The sequence below is a fragment of the Argentina silus genome, assembly GCF_951799395.1.
Source record: "Argentina silus genome assembly, chromosome: 5".
Lineage (NCBI taxonomy): Eukaryota > Metazoa > Chordata > Actinopteri > Argentiniformes > Argentinidae > Argentina > Argentina silus.
Window position 1 is genome coordinate 10,806,033 of NC_139659.1, and position 24,700 is coordinate 10,830,732.

General features: G+C 41.5%; 1 protein-coding gene across 3 annotated transcripts; it reads right to left on the reverse strand.

Moving 5' to 3' along the window:
* Positions 1-1,363: 1,363 nt before the first annotated feature.
* Positions 1,364-24,257, reverse strand: kcnn2 (potassium calcium-activated channel subfamily N member 2; the record flags this gene model as incomplete). Of its 3 annotated transcripts, none has more annotated exons than XM_083670565.1 (8): positions 1,364-1,670; positions 4,408-4,477; positions 10,702-10,829; positions 11,236-11,346; positions 11,663-11,804; positions 12,224-12,642; positions 22,899-22,994; positions 23,475-24,257. In XM_083670565.1, 8 exons carry the CDS (start codon positions 24,240-24,242, stop codon positions 1,395-1,397), a joined length of 2,010 nt encoding a protein of 669 aa, XP_083526691.1. In that variant the 3' UTR covers positions 1,364-1,394. The 3 variants fall into 3 exon arrangements, with proteins under 3 accessions (XP_083526691.1, XP_083526689.1, XP_083526690.1); XM_083670563.1 differs by having other exon boundaries at positions 22,899-23,048; positions 23,475-24,242; XM_083670564.1 differs by having other exon boundaries at positions 22,899-22,991; positions 23,475-23,864.
* Positions 24,258-24,700: the final 443 nt, after the last annotated feature.

A 24,700-nucleotide genomic window follows, 5' to 3' on the forward strand; every position in this document is an offset into this window, starting at 1 on the left:
TTTATTGTACTATAATTGTCTATGATGCTGGAAGAGATAAGTCAAACTTGTTCTGGAGGACACAATTATTTTAGAAACTAGAGAGGCCAGATCATGGTGGGGTTTATGGGAAACATAGTCTCTTAGCCCAGGTCCTGTAGGTATATACTGAATGATATGCTAAATATGCTGAATCTTGTCTCAACCAATTCCATGTAATATCTACAGTGTCCCCCCTTTAGCATTTGCTTGTAAGACTTGTGTGAAAGACATAAGTTGTAGGAGGTGTGCTTGTCCTCATGAAAATATAAAAATATGCATTTTCATTTAAAAGCTATTGTTCCTGTGAGTTATTGGTTCGCATCCACCTATTGTTGCTCAGTTGAGGCAATGACCAGCATAAATAGCATAGGCCTCCAGGACATGGGTTAAGTCACATTGAGTAAAGAGCAGTGTGTTTGTGATCATTGAAAATCACTGTTTCTGTTGCTTTGTAGTTTGAGGTCTCTTTGTGGTAAACAGCACTAGGGCATTGACTTGAGGCATCCGCACTAACCCAAACCCAATTAATTGAGCATTGACTATAAACCCATGCCCAAACATCTAAAATAGTTCTTCTTTTAAGGAGCAACACAAATGTATATCATACGTTAGTCAGCATTGAAGTGCATTGATTAAAAAGTAAGTGCAAGTACAGATTCAGATGCATTCATTTTGATAACAGGATTAAATTGTTTGCAATGTGGCCCCAAAAATAGTCATTCTACAGGGGCACTCTGCAAAAGAAAAACACTATAGTTGATGCTGTTTCTAACCTAAAAGATATATGCTTTTTTCCATGTATTTCAAGCTCTATGGTAACACTGAGTGTCAGTGTGTAGGAGCATTCGTGCTGCCATCTGTCTTCTGTTCAGTCATGTCCATCATATATAACACTTTTTCCTCAATAAAAAGTATTATTGTAATGCTTGCTGGTTAACATGTCCCACAGTTGCTCAGCTTGCTTTGACGAACACAGCATCTGAGTCAAGCCAGCAGCAGCACAAAGTCAGTGAGAAGCACTATTTTAGTGCAATATTTTCACACCAGGTAACCTTGCTGTCCTAAAACTGGCTACTTCTGCATAGAGACGGAGTATAGTTCTTACCACAGCCCCATTGAAAGGCCTAATAGTTTTTACTGAGGAAAGCATCACTTTCTATGGTCAGGTCACCAGAGCAAGGATAACAACATCTTTTGAGGTAATAAAAAACAAACAAACAGCATGGAGTTATCCTTTAAAATGCATTGTCCCGGTCCCTTGGATTCTGTCATCAGAATTTGGATAATACTTATTGAAACCATAAGGCTTTACAATAAATGCAACTTGGCCATATGATGGCAAAAGTCTTCTGCGGAGGTTCTCCCCTCGGACTCTAACTGCTCTCAGAGGAGGTGGGCGGCGCCGTGGAAGAAGACCTCCGTCGGGACACTGACTGCGAGCGCTCGGGGCTGTGTTTGTCGTACGGCTGGAGCTGCACCTCAAGGAAGTCTCTGTGCTGCTGGCTGATGACCTGGCTGATGAGGCCAGGGAGGGCCTGCAGGTTCCCCAGCAGAGTCTCCAGCTTGGTTTCCAGGAGTGCGATCCTTTTCTCCATGTCCTCTCCTCTCTCATTCAGGTCTGAGATCAGGTCATACATGATGTTCTGAGTCTGGAGGCGGGGGGAGAGACGATGTCAGAGTCAGAGATGGAGGGAGACAGAGACAGCTGAGGGCGATGATGTGTAGAGGTAATGTAATACTGATGATGTGTAGAGGTAATGTAATAGTGATGATGTGTAGAGGTAATGTAATAGTGATGATGTGTAGAGGTAATGTAATAGTTCTCCCTTTTGAGAAATGAAGTTGTCTGATAGAAACTGACAGAAGCATGAAATTGCTATGAATAAAATAAAATAAAAAAATAAAAATTATTCTAAGTAACTATCTTATTTGACAAATGTGCGTGTATACTGTAGTCATTCTACAGGCTATAATTCTGCCCTGCTGGATCCTCCAAAAAAAACTCACAGTCTGTAGAAAATCCCAGACAAAAGTTCTGTATGTGAGAGTGTGGGGAAGGGAAGAGAGATCGATGGGGAGGACGGTCTTGAAGTGCCCTCCAATATTAAAAAAATATGGAATATTTACTCTGACAAAATGAGGCTGTTAGATCTGCCCAGCTGATCAACAATTACATTAAATATAACAGCTCAGAGCTGTTTATGCAGATTGGCCAGACATTTCATCATGACAACAAACACTGAACGATGCAGAAGATCAGCATAATCAAACCAAAGAAAATACTAATTAATAACATGGAAAAATAGGTGCTAATTGTGTTGTATACACACTTATTAACTTTTGCTCTTTAAAGTAAATAGTTTTTCCCTTGAGACATGACATGTTATCAAACACTGTGAGACATCCACTTGGGAGTAGGGTGGGGAGTGAGTGGGTTGCTGCTGTGTGCTATGGTATTATTCAGCTGTAGAGTAATCACTGGCAGCCTGGAGGCAATGCTATCCATCACTTACGTACCTTGTCTTATTCGCATTTGTGGCAGGAATAATGGGCTTGGTTGCTTGTTTGAATCACAGTGATCCACTGAGGGCCAAAACAACACTGACAGCTATTTAAACTACAACTGGGGCAGATGGCGTTTCACTGTGTTGCATCACTAACATCAACACTCATAGATACCTGTGATGTTTCAAACAATGTTACAGAGGGATGGTTTTCTGAGGATGAACAATGAATTCAGAATGTACAGTATATGTTAAGTACCTTTATTATACTGGGTATCTTGATAGTGCATGAAATGAGGAATCAAATGTATAGTGGAAAGACACACAGATGAGTTTACCTCATCAGTTAATCATGAAATGATGAAACAGGAATGCCTGTATGCTGATGACATAACACACTGTGGAAGAGCTGCCGGCCAGAACTCAGTGGGGAGTTATTAGTGAACAAGTATAGTGAACGGAGGCACAGAAATGCTTGGGTAAGCATAAATGCCTGTACTGAATATTGTGAGTCTGAATATTGATACTACTACTACTGTCACCAAAACCACAAGCACAAGCAAGAAAGAATGGTGGAGAATTCCATTGTGATTGTATTTCCCAGTATAATATTCTACATTATATTGCCTTACATTATAGTGCATTGCTTGCAAACATATCAAAAGGCTTACTGTATTTCATTTATGCTAGGTTGAGTGAGTGCATGCTTTGTGTTGCACCTAAAAATATATGTTAAATACCACAATTGTAGAGAAACACTGATATCAGAGGGATTTCATATAGCTTTGCAGAGGCTATGTAGCTGCCAAGATATTTTAAGCCCCATTATACAGCTCTATCTATCCACTGGGACCATGTACTGGGATGATTAATGCTATACTGCCCTCTGATGGCGAGAGGCACTTGTGACAATGATTGAAGATGGGTATGAGTCATCTTCCCTAATGTCACACCCTCTCTGTTTCACAGCACAGGGTGGTTGGGTGATATTAACTAGTCTTTCATGACATCGTGGCCTCTGACTGATTTGACCTTGATTTGATCTCTCTCTCTCTCTCTCTCTCTCTCTCTCTCTCTCTCTCTCTCTCTCTCTCTTTCCCTGTCTCCACTTCTGGCTGAATCATCACATCACAGCGTGTCTCCCTTCCTAGGTTACTTTGTTTCTGCTGCGTCAGGTTGGCGTAGAGCCTGGTCTTTCCCTAAGGTTTCTCTATTTCTTTTTAGTGCATCACAAGATAACCATGAACAAAAACGATCTGCTTAAACAAAGCAATGTGTCCCTACTCATCCAGGGTATGTTCATCTTCATACAGTACATCTTTACCCAAATACTGAAGAGATAGATACTTTGTAAAGGCAAATAAAATATAGTTTGACTTACCTATCAGGGTAGGAAACATGATCTCACATACTAATATGCTACTGCTATGACTGAATCATATTTCCCACCAATTTTGAGACTTCACCCAGTTCAAGGAGTGGAAATATAATGTTGTTTCTTGTTTTGTTTCCGTGTTTACTAAGCAATAACCTCATTTGTGAGAGACCTATCCTATGACATGACATTGGTAAGAGATGTAGTTCAGAAACTGCAACATAGAGAGAACAGGTTGGGATAAATTGGATCACACAAAAACATTCCATGATAGTGGGACAGCCATGTCCTGTACACAGTACACAGCTGGCCCTATTAAAACGCCTGTCTGTTTATTTGACACCTGTAGACTTTGTTTATATGTGAAAAGGTGTTACTGGTTCACCTAATTAGCTCACATCACATGCATACAATTCAATAATTCAAAGCAAAACAAGTAGCCTAGATCAATAATACAATAAAGACCAAAAATAAACAGAATATGTGACAATTGTCAGCCTAGCTTACCTTAGCAAGGTCCACTAGTGAGTTTGCTTGGTCATTCAGCTTGCGTTGCTCCATTTTAACACTTCTCAATCTGAACACAAGACCATTCAAAACCCCATACAAGTAGCTGATCAGTAAAAATAGGCTTGACAAATCTGTGCACACACAAGGCATACACATGAAGAGCACTCCTAGGACATGCACAGGATGTGTGTAGAGAATGCAGGGATTGCAGGGATCAGTTTGATTGGTTGAGCTGCATGCAAGTAGAGACCACAGAGGGGAGGAAGCTGCCAGCAAAGAGAATGAGCCCATCACTAAATCCTCTGGCCTGAACCGGACAATAACAATATTCTGCATACTGGAGAAGGGTTCAACTGGCTGGATTTGGATCTTACAGAATTCTAAGGTATAAGCAGTTGTATAAATATTCATACAAACTGTTAAATTGCTGCTTAATATTTCATCCTAAGACAAGGGAGAGGTTGCCCTGTTTGACTAGTGAATTATTGAATCTTTCAAAAGGCCACAGATATTTCAAACATGTTTCTATTTAAATTCTCAAGATGCAAAAACACTTTAAGTTACTCAGTGAAAGTAAATGGCCGCACAAACGTGGATAGCAATTAATTTGTCAAAAAAGTGGCCGAAAACATAAATGCAGTAGAATTATCATAAAATAAAAAGATGATTACAGTTTACCAGCACAATATACATGTACAACTGGTTTAGCATATCTGTGTGAGAGTACGCCTAATAAAAGAGAATATACTGCAAGTTTTTTCATATCAAATCTCATTCATGATGATTGTGTTACTGACATTTATATGCTTCATAGTGGAAATCTTATCCAGTAGGCATAAAGCCTCCACCAGACCAGTTGAAAACACAAAAATTCACTTCAAGACACTTGAAGAGCCTGAGTGAAATTAGTCACTTTCGTTCATCCATACAGCTTGCTTTAATAATTCACATCTCCTGTTTAGTTAAGCTACTAAAGCAAGGCTTTTTCATCCACACTCTCTGGGGGGGGACAGTGTCTCTGGCCAAAACAGCAACTGTACAGGACTTTGGACCACGCTTGAGTTCTCGACATACTGTATCCTGGTGCTGTTTTACTGCAATCACCCATGCATACTAAATAATTGTGGAACCAATACACAGAGCTGGAAGAAGGACATAGCCCTGTTTTTCTGTCTGATAAAACCCAATGCTCTCAGACTAATTGAAGCAACTGATTCGATGGGCGTTCAGTTAACGGCTCTAATTGGACTGTGTGAATTTGATGGCACACAGTACTGGAGATCCACGGGGAGAATATTAGGCTCCTTTAGGGACTCTCTGCTGATTGGCCCAGATCCATCCATTCTCATGCAATGGAGCACCATTGTTAGGCATTCCGTACACAGGCAGAGATATGAAGGTAAGATGATAGGTTAGATCAACAGGGGGCGCCACTTGAGCCACTCAAGGACGCTACAGGCAAAGGAGGATGCCTATTACAGCGACACAGAAGCTGAGTGTTTCAGAAAGAGGCAGATTCTAAAACAAGTAGCCAAAATCATTGCAACAAAAAAAAAAGTGCACTTTTATTGTTCAAATAATCTGGCAAGATGAAAGGAAACAGAAGGTAATTTGGAGATGGTAAAATATATTAGAGAATCATCATATATCTTTGCAGTGGAGATGTAAGACCTGTCAGAATTCTGCATTTCACGGTTGGATGACCAATAGCTGTCAAATGGTGTTGATGAACAGGGAAGGCGGAGGTCCGAATCTGAACATAACCTGCCCCCATCATACTCAATATTCTCTGTCCCTCTGTGATTCAGTGTTCAGAGTCCTAGTTTTCAATAGGGTGCCTGTGTGCTTTGCTATTCATCAGGGGAAAAACAGCTACGCTAAGCTTTTCAATGCCCCTTTCAATCCGTTAAGGCAATCTGAATAGTGCTGCACCATAGATTTTTTCAGGCTGCTCTCTTTGTCATGACCCCAGTTTACCTCGCTGTGGGAGGAATGATGCTAATTTTTCTTTCGCCTAATGGACAGTGAACAGGGCCCTCTGCGGTCTGTCTCTGCCTTCCACTGGCTGTCCTGAACTACTGGGATTTGTGCTGAGCACCAGCATGAGCCTTGCGCTGTGTCAGTTATAGCGCAGTGTCTCGGGCCAAAATCACGAAGGGGGCTCCGAGAGCTTTGCTCTGACCTTCCCCTCTGAGGTTGTGTCCCTGTTTCACACTTACTCTTTGACTGAGCCACTGAGCCAACAGCCAGGCACGTGCAGCCTGTCCTGCTTCCTTCCTTCCTTCCTTCCTTCCTTCCTTCCTTCCTACACATCCCTCCTTCGCAGCAGGGGATTGTGAAACTCTGCTGCTAAGGGTAATGTCATTCTACGGAGGACAATCAGTATGCTTTCCAAAACAAAACAAAAATCCTCTCATCTCCATAAACATATTGTGAGACATCTGATTGCATACATGCACCATGCTAGTTGTAGTCAAATGCATAACGCCATCGTCTCCCTAAAATCTGTCAATTCTGCTGGCAACCTGTGATGGAAATACATACTTAACCACTGTCCGTGTCGCTACGAGTCATCCAAGAGAGAAATGGAGGAAATGCGGTTGCAAATGTAGTTACAGGCGCAACAATGGTTCCATAAGCCGAAAGATGACCCCCTGGCCCTGGTTGAGGTGAAGAAGACTGATAGGAGTTGTAAACCTGACCTGACAGATACATGATATACTGTGGTTGTAGCAGGCCTCTCTCTGCTCAGGAGCACTAGTGGTCATCCTTCGGTTCATGAAAGCACAGTTCATTGGAGTTTAATCAGTGGCTTTCTGATTAAAGATCAAATTTTCATCACATTCATGCAACAATGGAAAAAGAAAAACACCCTCCGTCACCGATAATTGAAATTCATGTAAGGAAGAACGGAAACGTTTACTATGTGTGTGGCCTCTCACTAATGAGGTGGTGAAGGTGCTTGCATTGTTCGTTAAGTTGGCCATTGTGTAATGCTCTGAAAGACATAAAGTAGTGCTGAATTGATTGTGTTGTCTTGCTTTCACAAAAGATGCCATGCTGGGTGGCAGCAGTACTGCATTACATTCATCATGCTGATCATGGAATATTCTAAATGAGAAATCCTGAAAACTGTCTATAAGTGATTCCATGTAAGATTGTTGATATATGTTATATATGATGGTATTATGAATTTCACTTATCAAATGAGGAAGTGTAATTTTTAGTCACATCATTGAGTTAAAAGACAAGCTCTCATTTGCATGCACACAACATGTCTGTAAGCTACATGTGAGGCGAAGACTTACTTTCGAGCTCTATTGCATTGTGTCGACACAAACAGGAACAAAAGGAAACATAAAATAGACAAATGAATTATTACAACATCAGAGAAACGTGTCCAGATGGCAGGATCAGTCTCCTCAGGCCCCGGTACTGCAACCCTCATCCCACGCCTGCCTCTCTGAATAACAGCAAGAGCACTTTAAAAACTATCTGAATATTAATATCAAATCGTTAACATGGTCATTATCATCAGCAGCAGGGCCCCACCTCTTAGCTCCGCCCCTTAGGGCCTCACCTCAAGCCACCATGAATAGCAACGTAATCACCTGGTGAACTTTGTCAAATTCCAAAATTCTGGTTATAGCCTTGCTACACTCTCAAATTCTTATCCTAATCCCGCCCCACAGACTGGCCTATCTTTTCAGGCATGCAGTAAGACGGGCCAACCTTCCTCAGAAAACCAATGACCAGATAGCTGTGACTGACACGTCCTCTAACATTTACCTGGGTTTTGTCCAGAGCTGGGCAAAAGCCTCACTTGACCTGTTCTTACCTGTTCACCCCCCAGACCCGTCTCTGACACAATCTTTGGCAGTGAAGGATTACTCGAAAATTTTACGCCCTCTCAGCTGATCCAGCTCAGACCAGAGGAAGTAATATTTTCAGCTGATGTTTACAACTGCCTCAGGACAGGTCACTGACCCCTGACTGACCCCTCTTCAATCCTCTACTTGAGGAACAGGCTCGCTCCAGGGCAAACCCTCTCTGCGACCACTGACCAAAAACACACTATTCATCACAGCCCACACCCGGAGTTGAACCCTGTGGCTGGGGCCACGGGCATCACTTAACACACACCAGGGTTTTTTCTACAAACAGATCCACGCCCTCGTCATATGGCATACTGAGTCTATAAGAGGGGAAATGGACATGATCACCATGCCGTGTATTTGTCCTTGGCTGCAGAGAGAACTGCAAGGGTCATTTTACAATTTAATCGGGTTCTTTATAGATTGTGCCAAAGCTCCGAGGGTTTTCCATTATTAGCTTGTCCTAGAGACGGGAAGGTTGACATGGAATGCTGTCATTAACACAAATAGCCTGAATACAGCAATAAAGTACCCAATAACCCTGACAGAGTAACTATGACCAATGCCTATAAAACAACACTATTTTGGATGGGGGTTGCAGCAGCAGCCAATACTCTCTATCTAGGATCCCTTTAAAAATATAAAAGTAATCTAAACCCCTAATGTCTATATGACAAAAAAGGCACGTTCAATAGAATCATGAGCAAATTAAAGTTGCACATAGGAGAACATCACACAGACCCGTTAACAGACATAAACACATAAAAATACATAAAACATAAAATAACAAACAGTGAAAATTTCCCTTGAGCATGTGTATATAATCAATCTGATCATGTTACTGGGGAAACCAAACTTGATCTCAAAAACATGAAAAGAGTTTGTATGATTGTCGGTTGCTTGAAAGAAAAGGAAGTAACTGGGGTGCTTGAAAGAAGGCTCTGCTACACCAAGTGAGGAGAACACTAAAATCAATACAGTTTTAGAGACAGAGAGCACTTGAGACTTCCCTAGAGACTACCTAAGAGACTACCTGACAGGGAACTGTTTGATCCTCTAGTTGAGAAGGAAAAACACAGATGTGTAGGTCCTAAGGTCAGTCTGACATCTGACTCAAACTTCAGGTACACAAGGACTCTAAGAGTCATCTTGACATGCCATAGAACTGGCAGTTCCTTACAACATGGTGATGCAAGCAAAAGAGAGAGAGCGAGAGCGAGAGAGAGAGAGAGAGAGAGAGAGAGAGAGAGAGAGAGCGAGAGAGCGAGAGAGAGAGAGCGAGCGAGAGCGAGTGAGAGCGAGAGAGGTTTTCTGTAACTGCTGAGAGGACAGGAGTGTGAAAATACTCCCCAACAGTTTTTCATGAATAGTTTAGAATGTGGTAAAAAAGGATAGGCCCACCCCAATACATCTGTCATGGTTTGCAGTTGCTTTGACAATGTCTGTTATTCAATACTGTATGTTATTAAATTACACAACCAGTAATTTTTAGCAGATAAATCATCAAGACCTGGGAAAGATCTCTGAGTCATATTGATGATTCTCATTAGAGGTTAGTTTCATAAATGAGTCTGCTGTTGCGAAATGCAAGTTGTTCTTGATGATTGATATTCCATCTTTTTCCCATCTTAAATGGCATTGATTGAAAATAATTGGTTGCATTAATTTAACATACAGAAGTGAGCAGGTATGTAGTAGCAGTATTTTCAGACATTACATGGTAAAAATGTATAATTACTTGTTTGTATCTTTGAGACAGAATACAAGCCACAAGGCACCATATTACCAGGTAGTTACCAATTGTGTTGACTTATTCGAAATAAGCACCAGACTATTACCACACAATTGCCAAAATACCAATGTGTTGTAAAATAAAGTGCTACCGCTTTGTGACACATTATTTGCTCTCAACCCACTAACAGCACGATATTACAACATATCATTTAACAGTTACTGTAGCTTCCTAACTTACATTAATCTTTCTATCAAACGATACCTTTAATGTGAGTGACTTTGGTGAATAGTGCAGAGAAAAGTCCCTACAGTAAGAAGACAATAAAAAACAGAAGAAGCCATTTCCACTGGCATTTAGATATACCACGATAGAGGTTGCGGAGTGCTTCCACTTGTGTTTACACAATCGTCAAAGAGGGCCCTGCAGACTCATTTTACAAATCAATAATTGTAGCTGCCAATATATTGAAAACAAAAATTAGGGACAAAAGAAAGATCAAGTCAAAATTGTTGTGCTGTTCATAAAACATTTCGCTACAGGTGTCAAACAATTCAGATTTCAGGTTTGTATTTCTCTCCCATCTCTCATTTGGGAGAAACGTTCTGTGAAACTATCAGGATGATATCAGGATGACATCATTCGTATTGTTCACCAAGCTGGTTTAGCAGGGATGGTACCTACTGATGAATGGCTTGGAGGAATTTCCTCTGGTGCTTCCTGACTCTGGCATGGTCCATCTTCCTCACCAGTTTGGTGTTCTTGTAGATGAGCCACGTCTCCCTGAGTACATTCGCAGCTGTGTTTTTAACCTGAAACACAAGAACAGGGTTAGAAGTAATGTTTCCTAAAAGATACACAACAAAGTTCAATTGCTAATTGCTTACCTCAAATGTTTTGCTTGAGTGTTGACTGTTTGGTTATCATATACCAATGATATAATATCAATGTATTTCCTAATGAAACCACAAGATCCTTAGTTTTAGGCTTACAAACTTTGGCAAAATAATCATATGCTCATAGGCTTTGGGAGGTGTGGCCCTTTTTTGACCAATGATATTATCTATGGGGATTATTTCTGACTACCGTATTTAGGGGACCCTTTTCAACCATCCTTGGCATTCCTGAATTGCAAACCACAATAAGGAAATGGAATAACCGAGGCTATAAAACATGTTTTAATCTAAAACCCTATGTGAGTAAAGAGTATTCACGTACTCTTTTTGTCAGCTGGGTGTCCATCATAAAATTATGAACATGTTTTTCAGCTTTGGTTAATTCCAGTTTCTTTGCAACCACAGCTACCACCAAGGCAGTGCAGCCAGCACCCTGGGAAATAACACAAACAAACAGGCATGGTTATAGACGTTGCTTTTTTCCTGAGCTTTTCTTTCACTGGAATAATGATAGCAAATAATAGCAAATAATACCATCAACAAAAACAAAAGGGTCTTTCAAAGTTTCTCACATCAATATCCTCTGAATATGAAATTGTCTGGACTGCCACAAGACAGATTCATAAAAGAAGTCTTGACAGGTCAAAAGATATTCAGAGGAAGAGATTGAAAGATATGACCTCATAAAAAGCTCTGCTAGAAAACGTAGTATAATGATAATTTAATATAATTTCTGAAATGTTGCTCACCATAATACCAGTCAGGAGACAGACTCCTTTCCCACAGTAAGTGTTGGGGACCATGTCCCCATATCCAATGGTTAGAAAAGTGATTGAGATCAACCACATGGCTCCTAGAAAGTTGCTAGTTATGTCCAGGTTGTCATGGTATCTGGAATAGAAAGGTAAAGCATCAGTTTGCCAAATGTATTATACATCCATCCCATGTCTTATTCTTGTAGACATACAGTATTTCTTCTCTTATCTGACACAAACTCCAAATGAGCAGTTCAGGTTAGATCAGCAGATCAAAATTCTGGTTCTAAAAAATGGCTATAATGTTGAATCATCTGGCAAGAGATTAAAAACAAGCTATGTTTACCCTGCCCTTGACATTGCCAAGCAGGGGCTCCGCATTAAAAGCAAAACTGAAAAAATACATGTTGTTGGGGATTAGGCCACTACTGTACACCTGGATGCTGCCCACACGCACAATGAGGTAACAACTGCTTGCCCAGCAAACCATTCAAGCCTTATTTATGTTTCATGCAGTGCAGTGCAACATAGCATGAGAAGGGCAGCTCTGAGCACCTCTCACACGCTCGCACGGTCCAGGCGGCGATGATCCACAGCGAGATGGTGAAGACCAGCAGCACGGTGCCGGGGCAGATGGTCATGAGGGTCTTCATGACGAAGCGTGTGTTGAAGTTGATCTTGTTGAGGGCGCCGATGCTGCGGGATGAGGCGTCGGTGAAGAGTTTGCTGTGGAGGAGCATGACCCGGGCGATGAGGTACAGCCGCAGGAACATGGGGATGGAGAGGATGATGTCAACGTCTGCGTCCGTCTTGGACGGCGCGTAGGAGAAGGCCAGGCGTGCTGTCCAGGTGAAGGTGTAGTTCCCTGGGATGGGGTGGATGGCACACACCAGGATCTCCAGGCAGATGAAGAAGATGCGCTCGTAGGTCATGGCTATCCTCCAGTCGTCTGCTGCATTGTCCACCATAAATAACTGAAACGGTGATGGAGACAATAAGACAGATGGAGGTTAATAAATACAAATAGCAGCCTTGCATTTTAATCATGCTGACAGGAGAGAATACACTGGGAAACACTTTAACCCATTACTACACTCCAATTGCCGATACACCAGTGTCACTTGCCAATGGCATTTACTGTGCTATATCTGCGTTAAGATACTACTTTTCAGAATGGATGACTGTTGTTCAGTGATTCCGTTTACTAAATGATTTAAAGGCAACAGACTCATCACAAAATCTGGAGCCGAATTCTTTGGGATCTTGCATATGGTGAGCATTTTCATCTTCAAAGCAATTATACTAATGAGAACATCTGCCACCTCCCACATTAGCATATAGGTCTCTAACTGCCTGGGCACACAGACCAGAAGGTAGGGCCTTACACTGGGGGGGTTCTAGGTGGACCTTTTCACTGCCCCTAATCAATCTCTTGTACCTACCTCCTCTTCGTCTACCACCTCGTTCTCACTACCACCTCCACGACCCCTGCCTCTTTTTATCCTCTTATGTCACCTCATCTCTCTCACTTCAATCTAGAGTTATCCACCATTCCCAGGATTGATTGCTCAGTGTTCCCATCCTGAACTAATGCCTCAGCCCACTACTTCAAGAGCCACCCCTCAGTGTCATTCCACTGGCTATGTGCTTATGATCTACCAGATAGACCGCCTCTATCTCCACAAATGGCCTCCCCTTCCTCCTCTCACCCTTATAAATATTCCATTGCATCACGGAATGAATGCAATCGAGCCACGTTAGCTTTCCTCCACAGTTGTCAAATCATTCCCCTCTCTGACACGCAATGCCGATAGTCCTCCATGGCAGCTCGCTCCCCAGGCACTCAATCACCTCAAGGTCCTCCAATTGTATACGGGCCGTCAATACTGGTGGTAAATATTTCACGAAATGTCGCTGTCAGCACATTTCCAGAGAGCTTTCTGGTAGGCTAAATCCACCGTGGCCATTGAATATAAGGGGGGAAAACTGCAAATTACTGAATCTGTCCCATGATCCTCTTTGGTTAAATTAAATCAAACTGTGCCTAGAGACACCTGCTCCTCTAGTGTGAGGGTTAAGATTATGCAAATGTATTTTTGGCCTCTCTTTTGACAACTTATGCCTGGTTATGTTTGTGTACGATGCAGTATGTGCTTCCAGTGGCTGCTGTCTATCCCACATACTGTAGTACTGGTTGGAACCACTGAAGAAGAATAAAAGAACAATGAAATATTCAGGATCAATCAATCTAAAACAAGGGGGAAGGAAGTCCCATATATATATCTGAATAATTAAAAGTTCTATGTTTCTGACTGATATGGTAACACATTTGGCTGAAAATGTGATGTATTAAAATACATCACATTTTCAGCCAAATGTGTTACTATATCAGTCAAAAAAATAGAACTTTTAATTATTCAGATATCTCCACGAGCACAAAAACTTTTGTATTTTCAACGTCCAAAGAAAGCTCAAGGACATCCTGAAAATAACAAACGTACACCTCCTGGAAATTGCGCTAGTGCCACCCACGCCACAGACACACACACGTCACAGACACACACACGCACGCTGCACATTCTGAAGCCCTTCATTCCCACAGACACACACACGCACGCTGCACATTCTGCAGCCCTTCATTCCCACAGACACACACACGCACGCTGCACATTCTACAGCCCTTCATTCCCACAGACACACACACGCATGCTGCACATTCTACAGCCCTTCATTCCCACAGACACACACACGCACGCTGCACATTCTACAGCCCTTCATTCCCACAGACACACACACGCACGCTGCACATTCTACAGCCCTTCATTCCCACAGACACACACACACACACACACACACACACACACACACACACACACACACACACACACACACATGCTGCACATTCTACAGCCCTTCATTCCCACAGACACACACACACTGCACATTCTACAGCCCTTCATTCCCACAGACACACACACACGCTACACATTCTACAGACCTTCATTCCCACAGACACACTGACAGTACAGCCACCCACACCACATTGCCACACAAAGGATATTCCATCTAGAACATCAAGGCACATTCATTAAAGCTAGCCCACAAGTCAAACATGCCCACCAACACAAGATGTTGGAAACATTCCTTTGAGATTCAGGTCCATGATGACATGATTGCATCTCCTGCAATTCCTGCAGATTTGTCAGGTGCACTTTCAAGCTGTGAATCTCCCGTTCTACCACATACCAAAGGTGTTCTATTGGATTCAGATCCGGTGACTGGGAAGGCCACTGAAGAACATTGAACTTATTGTCATGTTCATGAAACCAGTTTGAGACGACTTTTGCTTTGTGACATGGTGCATTATCATGCTGGAAGTAGCCATTAGAAGATGGGTAAATTGTGGCTATGAAGGGATGCACATGGTCAGCAACAATACTCAAATAGGCGGTGGCATTCAAGTGACGATTGATTGGTGTTAATGGGCCCAAAGTGTGCCAAGAAAACATTCCCCACACCATTACACCACCTCCACCATGAGAAGGTATACAGGTGTTGCTAATAAAGTGCTCGGTGAGTGTATGTGTTGATTACAAATTCTTAATTTTAAGTTTCCTAATAGTAAGCATTAAATCACTTCAGCAATCAATCACTTGCCTTTTCACTTCAGTCAGAATCTTCATTGTCTGAAGCAAATAATGTAATAGCATTCTCTCATGAGGCAAAGGAAAAGGTAAAGGCAAGGGGAGGTCAGGGGATCTTATCTTTTTGATGCCCTCAGGGGACCTCAGCCTTCTGCTCCTCCATTGCCTTTCTTTGGGACGTCATTCTTTTGATATATATATATATATATATATCATATATCATATATATATATATATATATATAAACTATAAACATCCATCACTGCTTACATACAGGACAGCATTGTAATACAAACAGATACAAACAGACAATAGAATCTAAGATGAGCGACCTACATCTAATTAGTTGTCTACAGCTACTGTGGTTCCACTATACAACACACAGCCCACACAGCAGCTGCAGCCCATTCATTCATCAAAACACTACACTGAGAGTTTTCCCCCACAAAGAAAGATCATCTTAGAACTAAAGAGCTTGTTGCTCACATCAAATATAAAGTAACATGTTCTGTAGTAGCCCCTTCAAGGCACTGACATCTGTCAGAGATGCTGTAACATTAACCAAGCTCTCTGTTGGTTTAGCCCTGCTTGTTAAGCTTTCCAAGGGAGTGTAACTTAGACATGGAAACACAAGCTGTTACTCTACTATGTGACAGACGGTATCTTACTCACAAAGCTCAGCCTTAAAAAACAGCCAAAACACATTATCTACCCTATTGTCTGCACAGAGCACAAAGCTTCCATTTTACATTTGAGACCACAACCTCCTGTCACAAAGGTACGCGTTTACAAACTTCGTCGCTTGAAAACAATGTTATTAAACATTTACAAGCGTGTTACATAAGGAAAGCCTACTTGGTGGGTAAAAGCAATTATGGTAATGGCTGACCTGAAATACAATACTCAAGAGCTCTTTACCTTTGAGCATCAAATATTCCATGCCAGTGGCAGAACCACTAGTTATGAGGGAGAGAGGGAGGAACTTACAGTACATCTGCAGCAGATAACCTGGAATTATGTATGTAGCATGGCATGAGGGACGGCCATGTCTCTCTTTATAGCACATCACATGCACATGATTGATTTCTTGCCCAATTTACATTTTGCTGGAATCTTAAAAAAAAAGAAAAGCTCAGACTGATCCATGGCCTATTAAATAGGATGCCACAGAGGGCTCAGAGTCCTAGAATAGGAGCTGTTGATGAGCTAAAAATCTCTTTGGTCATTTGGCTCAAATCCTGCAGGACTGAGAGTCATTTTAACCACACACGTGCAGGTACACGCACACACACACACGCACGCACGCACGCACACACGCGCGCGCGCACACACACACGCGCGGCCACACACACACACCCACGCACACACACTGTCAAAAGAATGACGTCCCAAGGAAAGGCAATGGAGGAGCAGAAGGCTGAGGTCCCCTGAGGGCATCAAAAAGATAAGATCCCCTGACCTCCCCTTGCCTTTACCTTTTCCTTTGCCTCATGAGAGAATGCTATTACATTATTTGCTTCAGACAATGAAGATTCTGACTGAAGTGAAAAGGCAAGTGATTGATTGCTGAAGTGATTTAATGCTTACTATTAGGAAACTTAAAATTAAGAATTTGTAATCAACACATACACTCACTGAGCACTTTATTAGCAACACCTGTATACCTTCTCATGGTGGAGGTGGTGTAATGGTGTGGGGAATGTTTTCTTGGCACACTTTGGGCCCGTTAACACCAATCAATCGTCACTTGAATGCCACAGCCTATTTGAGTATTGTTGCTGACCATGTGCATCCCTTCATGGCCACAATTTACCCATCTTCTAATGGCTACTTCCAGCATGATAATGCACCATGTCACAAAGCAAAAGTCATCTCAAACTGGTTTCATGAACATCACAATGAGTTCAGTGTTCTTCAGTGGCCTTCTCAGTCACCGGATCTGAATCCAATAGAACACCTTTGGGATGTGATAGAACGGGTGATTCACAGCTTGAAAGTGCACCTGATAAATCTGCAGGAATTGCGTGATGCAATCATGTCATCATGGACCAGAATCTCAAAGGAATGTTTCCAACATCTTGTGGAATCAATGCCACGAAGAATTGAGGCTGTTTTGAAAGCAAAGGGAGGCCCTACCCAGTATTAGTATAGTGTTCCTAATAAAGTGTTCAGTGAGTGTACATACAACATATGTGATAATCAGTGAATTTAAGAGTCCTATAATCAATGTATACAACCTGTAGTGTGTTGAACAGTAGTTAAAGGTTGTTATGACTCTATGTCGAAACTATAATCAGAAGTAGGGAAGTCTGCTTGTGTCTTGAGTAACAGGAAACAGTCTGTGGAGTCAGCAGGAAACACATTGCGAAGTCAGCAGGACGAGGACCCAAAATACTAGCACAAACATATCGAGAGTCTAAGAACTCGTGATTTGTCTGAGACCTCATGATTTGTAATAGACCTTGTGTTATGTTGTTAGGACCAAATAGGAGACTTGTGGTGGACTGTAATGAACACCAATGGAAAGTGATTTCAATGAACATATGAGTGAGAGTAAGAATCTGAAGGGTGAATACTTGTGTGATGTATGTAACTGGGGGACTAGCTCTCCTAAGTGGAGTGAGAAACCTTCTTCTTGGATAATGTGAAAAGTTAGGATGAAGCATGCATCAAGGCTCTAATAGGTCGCTCTAATAGACAACTCAACAATTCCCTGGAGCGAAAGAATACTCGCACCTAAATATACTGGCAACCATACTGTATCCTGCTACCAGGACACAACGGGTTGCAGCCAAGGGGGCAGCGGGGAAGACACCGGGATGTAGGTGGTCAGAGGCTAGACGAATTGTCTATAGAATTATTCTATAGAATCTTGGGAACGGTAACCCTTCCCGGCTACAGAACTAACCTGTAAGACAGAGGGCTGATCTGGGGCCTTGTACTGGGCTTACTGGGAGACAACACAAAAAAAAAATTCTTGGAGAGAGAGAGAGAGCAGTGTAGATGTGGATACGCATGATGTCCTACAAGCCAAGCCTCTGCAGTGCACAATGATCTTTGGAAACAGAGCAACCAGAGCAACCGATTCACTCTTTAAATACAGCCTCCTGGCACAGTCCACAGGCTGCTCTCAGATGGACTGGTCATCTGATGGACACAAACACTGTTTAATCATTAAGGGAGCATTCCTCTGCTCATCATGAGAAAGTTGCTCTCAGGGTGAGCCTGGTGTCACGGTGGTGACATTTTCTTCCCCAGACGACACAATTAAATGTTTCCCGAGGTCATGCCTTTCCTCATTGTCTCTGGCTATCTCTCTTGGCCATGAATTGTGGTTCTCTGCAGGAGCTCACCCACGTCGGGTGCTGCCTGGGTTGGTTACTGGTTTCAGTATGCTCAATATAAGTAATGGAGTCCAGCTCAATATTTAATCTGTGTAATGTGGAGATGGGAACATATATCTTGTCACTGGGTAAGAAATCGCTCAATCTCATTAGTGAATTAGGTTGAGAGGTTCAGCCCAATTAGAAATTAATGCAATGGTTTATTTATGATATCAAAGTGAGCCACTAAGAGGCCACTTTGCTGAGTAAATCTCAAGTTGTAGGTTACATTTGCTTTTGCATTCAAAATCAAGTCCTACACAATTACATATATTTTCTATATGTAACATTAAATTCCACTCACATAAATGAATACTACAATTAATTAAATTGCCTCTTGAGTGCTGCAGCTGCTTGTAACATGCCCATCATAATGTATCAATAATAAAACATCAATGTTTCAGATCATATATACTGTGATAGTGATAGTAAACATGATCAATTAATTATCATTTGAATTCTCATCCCGTTCGAAGGCAGTATGTCTGCCCTTGAAAGCCTGTTTGTTCAGTGAAAACATTGAGGTCACCAGCCAGCAGTGGTTATCTGACTCCAGTCAGGCGTCTCAGGTAAAGGACAGATTTCACTGTGAGAAATGCAGAGCATCTCCTGCAGTTACACAGTGTCTCTGACACACACACACGCACATGTGCACACGCGTGCAGACGCGCGCGCACACACACACACACACACACACACACACACACACACACACACACGCGCGCACACCACGATACACACCCAGTATGGATGAGGCTGTGACTTCCTTCAGACAGCTGGGAGGCAAGATGGTCTCTCATCAAACACTAAAGCTGTAGCATCTAATTTCTCTCTCTCCAAGATCGGTGAAAGGGCAGCTTGTTAGTGCATTTCAGCACTACAAGATACACTATTCTTTTAAAAACATTGCAAAGTGCATACTCATCTGAAAGCATTGTCTTTTAGTTTTGATTAGAAAATCTCAGCAGAACTGTCCTCATACAGGACGTGCAGAGTAATTGCAATGGCATTTACATGTATGCCTCTTGGCAAAGTAACAGTAATGCAAGGTGAACAGTGTTATTCACTGTCTTCCTGGGACAATGATGAACTCATCAAAATATTAGTGGAGAGGGCAATCGAACATGCTCAGAGCATTTCTCTCTAGCTCCTTTAAATCTTTGTCAATGACAAATCAAAGTCAGAGTAACACCACATCATCTAAGCTTTCAGGTTCCATTCACACAGAACTCTCCACAGTTGCCCTTCTAACACAGCAAACAAAACACAGAAGTCTTCTTCTGATACTTTAGATTGCCAGCTGTCAACAAGACACCATGGGGTCTGTATCATTCATGCCTAGAATACAGTGGGCAGTATTAATTGCAAAAAATACGCACTCAACAAGATTTGTTGTATGTTGACAATCTGTACGCGTGAATATAACAGACAACACAGCTTCTAGTTTGAGGGAGGGATTTGGAGGGATAATGTCTCTGAATCTTGAGACATCTCTGAGAAGATGGAGAGAAATCCTATGTGCTTGATGCACCATGTCACCAATCACTGCCATCTTATGCTGAAGATGTGTCCCTATAGCCTCTTTATGACAGCTACTATAGTGGCCACGAGCTGTCCTTAGGCTGACCTAGGGATATCTCAGTCATTGTGAAGAGGGAAACTAAAGGGAAGCTAAGTAAATGCCTATGCACACTGTCAAAGCGCCCTTAAAAAGTGAGCAAGTCAAGTCTTCTCCATGCAGTTTGGACAAGTGACTCACTGTGGAGAGTGCAGGAGCCTCTCTTCATTTTGAACGATGCATCTTTATTTGACAGGCATCTGTGAGTACATACGGATGTGCATGCATAATCTATTTTACCGAGGCTGGGCTGGAAATAACCCATCTTCAGAGAAGGATAAGGTGCACTCTTGTTGTAGAAATGGGAATACAGTACTACTGCCAATACTACTGTACAACGTAATACTTCTACCTGTATCACTACTTATATAGCTGCAAGCAGCAAGAAAGGTGTAAATACTGCCATCAACCAGGACGACAATGACAAGTAGGGTTCAATAAAGCCACAGACAGCAATAACAGTGGATATGAAGTTTGAGTGAATGTCACTAACCAAGGTGAACAGGGTGAGAATGCCTTTATTGAGTCCTGCTCCAGTATGAATGAGACTGTGGAGGATCTGGAAATCTTATAACCTCAATATGTGTTTCAACCATATACATGTTGCATAAATATATTCATATCGCAATCCATTTGTTTGGGAGTTAAAGTCATAATTCATATGGACAGCCAACAATCTTAGCTTTCTTGGACTGTTTTCATCATTGTAATAGTAAGTCAATCATTCACAATACTGCACTCTCTTTGATGTGTCCACATTTTTTTTTTGAGGACGCAAGAATGGATCTGAATCTGAATGGATGTCTAGTTTGCTAAGAGATGTGAAACAGTTTGTTAAATAAAAGATACACAGAGACCTGAAACGTACACATGTAAGAATGGAAATTATTCCCGCATGCAAGCTTACAATATACACTTGATCATGTAAACAGCTATAGAGAACCATTTGCTGAGGAAATGAAAATGGTTTTGTTATGTATCAAAATATGGTAATGATCTGTATGCATTTCTATCATCTCTTACAAAGAAAGCTTTACAGTAGGCCATTTCAAAGGGAGACACATTTTACTGTTGAGCTATTTCAATGATTGATATCCCTCTGGGACCTGTAACTCCTAAATATAACAGAGAGGCTAATGAATACAGGCCGTTGCAATTCAACAATGTGAAAGATAATGAACTAGCAGTCGATTCAGACATTGTATTCCTCAAGTTAAACAATACTGTAGGACTATTATACGTTGTGAATTTTACTTAGAAATTGAACTCAATTGACAAAAATGGTAGTCATGAAGAAAAGTATTCGATATTTCATATAATTGAGTAACACAAGTAACTTTCATATTAGACTGTCCAGATTTCCCTTGCACATCATTTTATATCGTCATGATGTTTTTTCCATGTGTCTTACAATAGTGTTAGAAAATGCCTGGATGGCTTTTATGTTCTCTAGCGGTAGAATACATTTACATAACAAAAGTGCAATATTGAACTCAATTGTAGTCATGAGGAAAAGTATTCATTATTTAATCTAATTGAGTAACACAAGTAACTTTCATATTAGACTGTCCAGGTTTCCCTTGCACATCATTTGTATAGCCTCATGAGGTTTTGTCTATGTGTCTTACAAGACAGTATTTGAAAAGATCTGGCTTGCCTTTACATTTTCTAGCTGTAAAAGAAAAGCACATTAGAAAGGTACAGTAGTTTAATGACCATGGTCTCCCCCACCAAGGTTCAAGAAAATGCTTGAGGTAGCCAAATATAGCTCTCACTTGCATGGAGCAGCACCAGCTGCATAATAGGTTTCTGACAATAGTGTAATATATGTCCACCTTGCAAAGACCAACTGACGCAAGGTCATAAAATTGAGTTTTGTCCAAGTACTGTTAATAGGGAATGCAGAATGCTTTCTTGAGAAATAAAGTAAGTGGCACTTTCATGGTGAAAAATTTGATTTGCCCATAACAGTAATATGTTGTTACTAAGTCACTTATTATACAAGTATGTAGTTATGTTTAGTCAAACTACAATGAAGTAACGCGTTGTGTTCATGTGTTCATTAAATCCCAATTATTACGGTGTTTTGATGTTTATGTATTATGTTTTTACGAAAATAACAGATACACAAGAACGTAATTTGTGTTAATGAATGGAAATGAAACTATAACATAAACGGACTGAAATACACGGATGTGTTACACTGCATGCGCGTTACTGTAGTTTACAGTATGGGTCAACATGTCATGAAAAGGATTTAATGCCATAATTAGATCATGTCACCCATGAAGGATAAAATGAACTTGATTTGAAAATAATCCAGTTAATTCCCGAGTAATTCCATTCAGTCAAAACAGTTAAGTCGGAGGAGCACATCAATGTCTATGATACAATTATTCATCGCGAAAGAAGAGAACACTTTCAGCAAAGCAGCTTACTGTCACACTACCAGCCTATCGGCAGCAGTAGGCCTATACCTGTTCAAATTAGTGTTATTATCAACAAGTGTAGTAATACTGTTCTAAACAGTATCACCTCTCTAGTGATGTCTAGAATTAAGCACTTTGGAAAAAATAGAATATTACCTGAATCTCCCTTGCGTGGTATATGATAATCAGACCCAGAAGAATGATGGTAGAAAGGCTTATCAGGCATTTAAGAGCTAATGAATACAAAGACTCCTGGATAAGAGAGAAAGAACACAATAGTAATATAACAACACAATGAACACATATCTTGAAACAATCTTCAAATAAGTAGACTTCCAAACGGTAATAACACTCCTCATTAAAACTGATATATTGACTGAATATTGCATTTTCCATAGACAGTATTTTTTACAAATATTATTCATACGAAAAACCCATATTATGGATGTATGGGATAGGCTGCCATGTGTCACATTGTTTGTGAGGCCACCTGGATTCAATGTAACCTATCCTGCCATGTGTTACGGTTGATCGCATACGAACTTCATGTCTTTACAATAGTCTAAATAGACTATGTGTAATGCAAACAATGTGAACATATTATTATAGTTTTGAGGCACTTTAAAAAAAACAACCCAAAAAACTTGTGCTTATTACTTGTCCACTGAACATGCCAGTATATTAATTCCAACCTAGATGTGGACCTGCACGGCACAGGATTGAGTTACGCACCTTTCCATAGGCTCCCCAGGAGAGTTCTGTCTCTATAACCATAACAACGATCCCAAACATCCCAAAGATCAAAGCATAGTCGCTGAGACGCTTCCTTTTCTCAAACAAGGCCCTTCTATGTCCAAGCTTTTGCCCAATGTTCTGATTCTTCTTTTTACCCGATTTACTGCCACTGTTGTGGCTACATCCACCTCCTCCGTCTCCCGATGCATAAGGCATCAGGGTGGTCGAATTGTTCTCCGGCTTAGATACTAAGGTGTCCGACGCATCTGCGGTAGAGATTGGTTGTAAAGGCTGGGACTCAGAATCAAACTCATGCATGTTTCTGCGGGACGAGCTCAAGTTGCTCAGCGGCCGCATTACGCCGCCGTTGTATCTGCAGCTGCTCATGGCTATTTCATTATAGGAGTTACTCTCTTTGTGGCTGCTGCCCGGGCTGCCCCGCTGCCGATTGTGACACTGCTGATGCTGATGATGATGATGTCTGGATGAACTACCATGACTAGAGGGCGTGAACTCACAAACGCTAAACTGACAACCTTGCCTCGAAGACGTTACGGATGGTGTCCTTAAAGTTCTGACAGTGGTCGGTGACGTCCCGCGAAAAACGAGGCTTTTTCTTGCATCGCAGGTACAGTTATTGAAGGTGCAGCATTGGTCGCGCTGCTCAGTGAACCGTTCCTCTCGTCCGCAGTAGTGCTGGTACTTACAGTGCTGGAACTGCTGCTCTTGAAAGAAATCGTTCTGCAACTGCAATGGGGTTTCCATGTCAGTGCTGCTGTTTAAAGCAGCAGTCGGGTAGCACCTCGCACCCGCCGAAGGGCGTTGTGGTAGGTATGGGAGGATACATACGCTGCAAGAATAGACCCATTTCGGCTCCTGTAGAATGAAAGAGATGCCTATGATTGGACAGACAGGACCAAAACAACTGGCTTGACGTCATTAAAAAAGGTTTCAACATCTTTTCGAATATTCATCTAAAGAGAGTCGCATGTCAGTAGACCATATATACATAGTCTACTGATGTAGAACAAGTAGAACAACATAAGAGGAAAATCCAATTGCATTGACAATTAGGGTTTTCTATCCACATCATAAGTCTACTGCCCCTCTAACCCACAGACCAGATTTGCTGTAGGCCTATTTCAATCAGATGCAAACAGCTTACTCATTTAAAATACAGTAGCCTAAATAATTATAAAGTATAACAAATACAAAATAGAGCA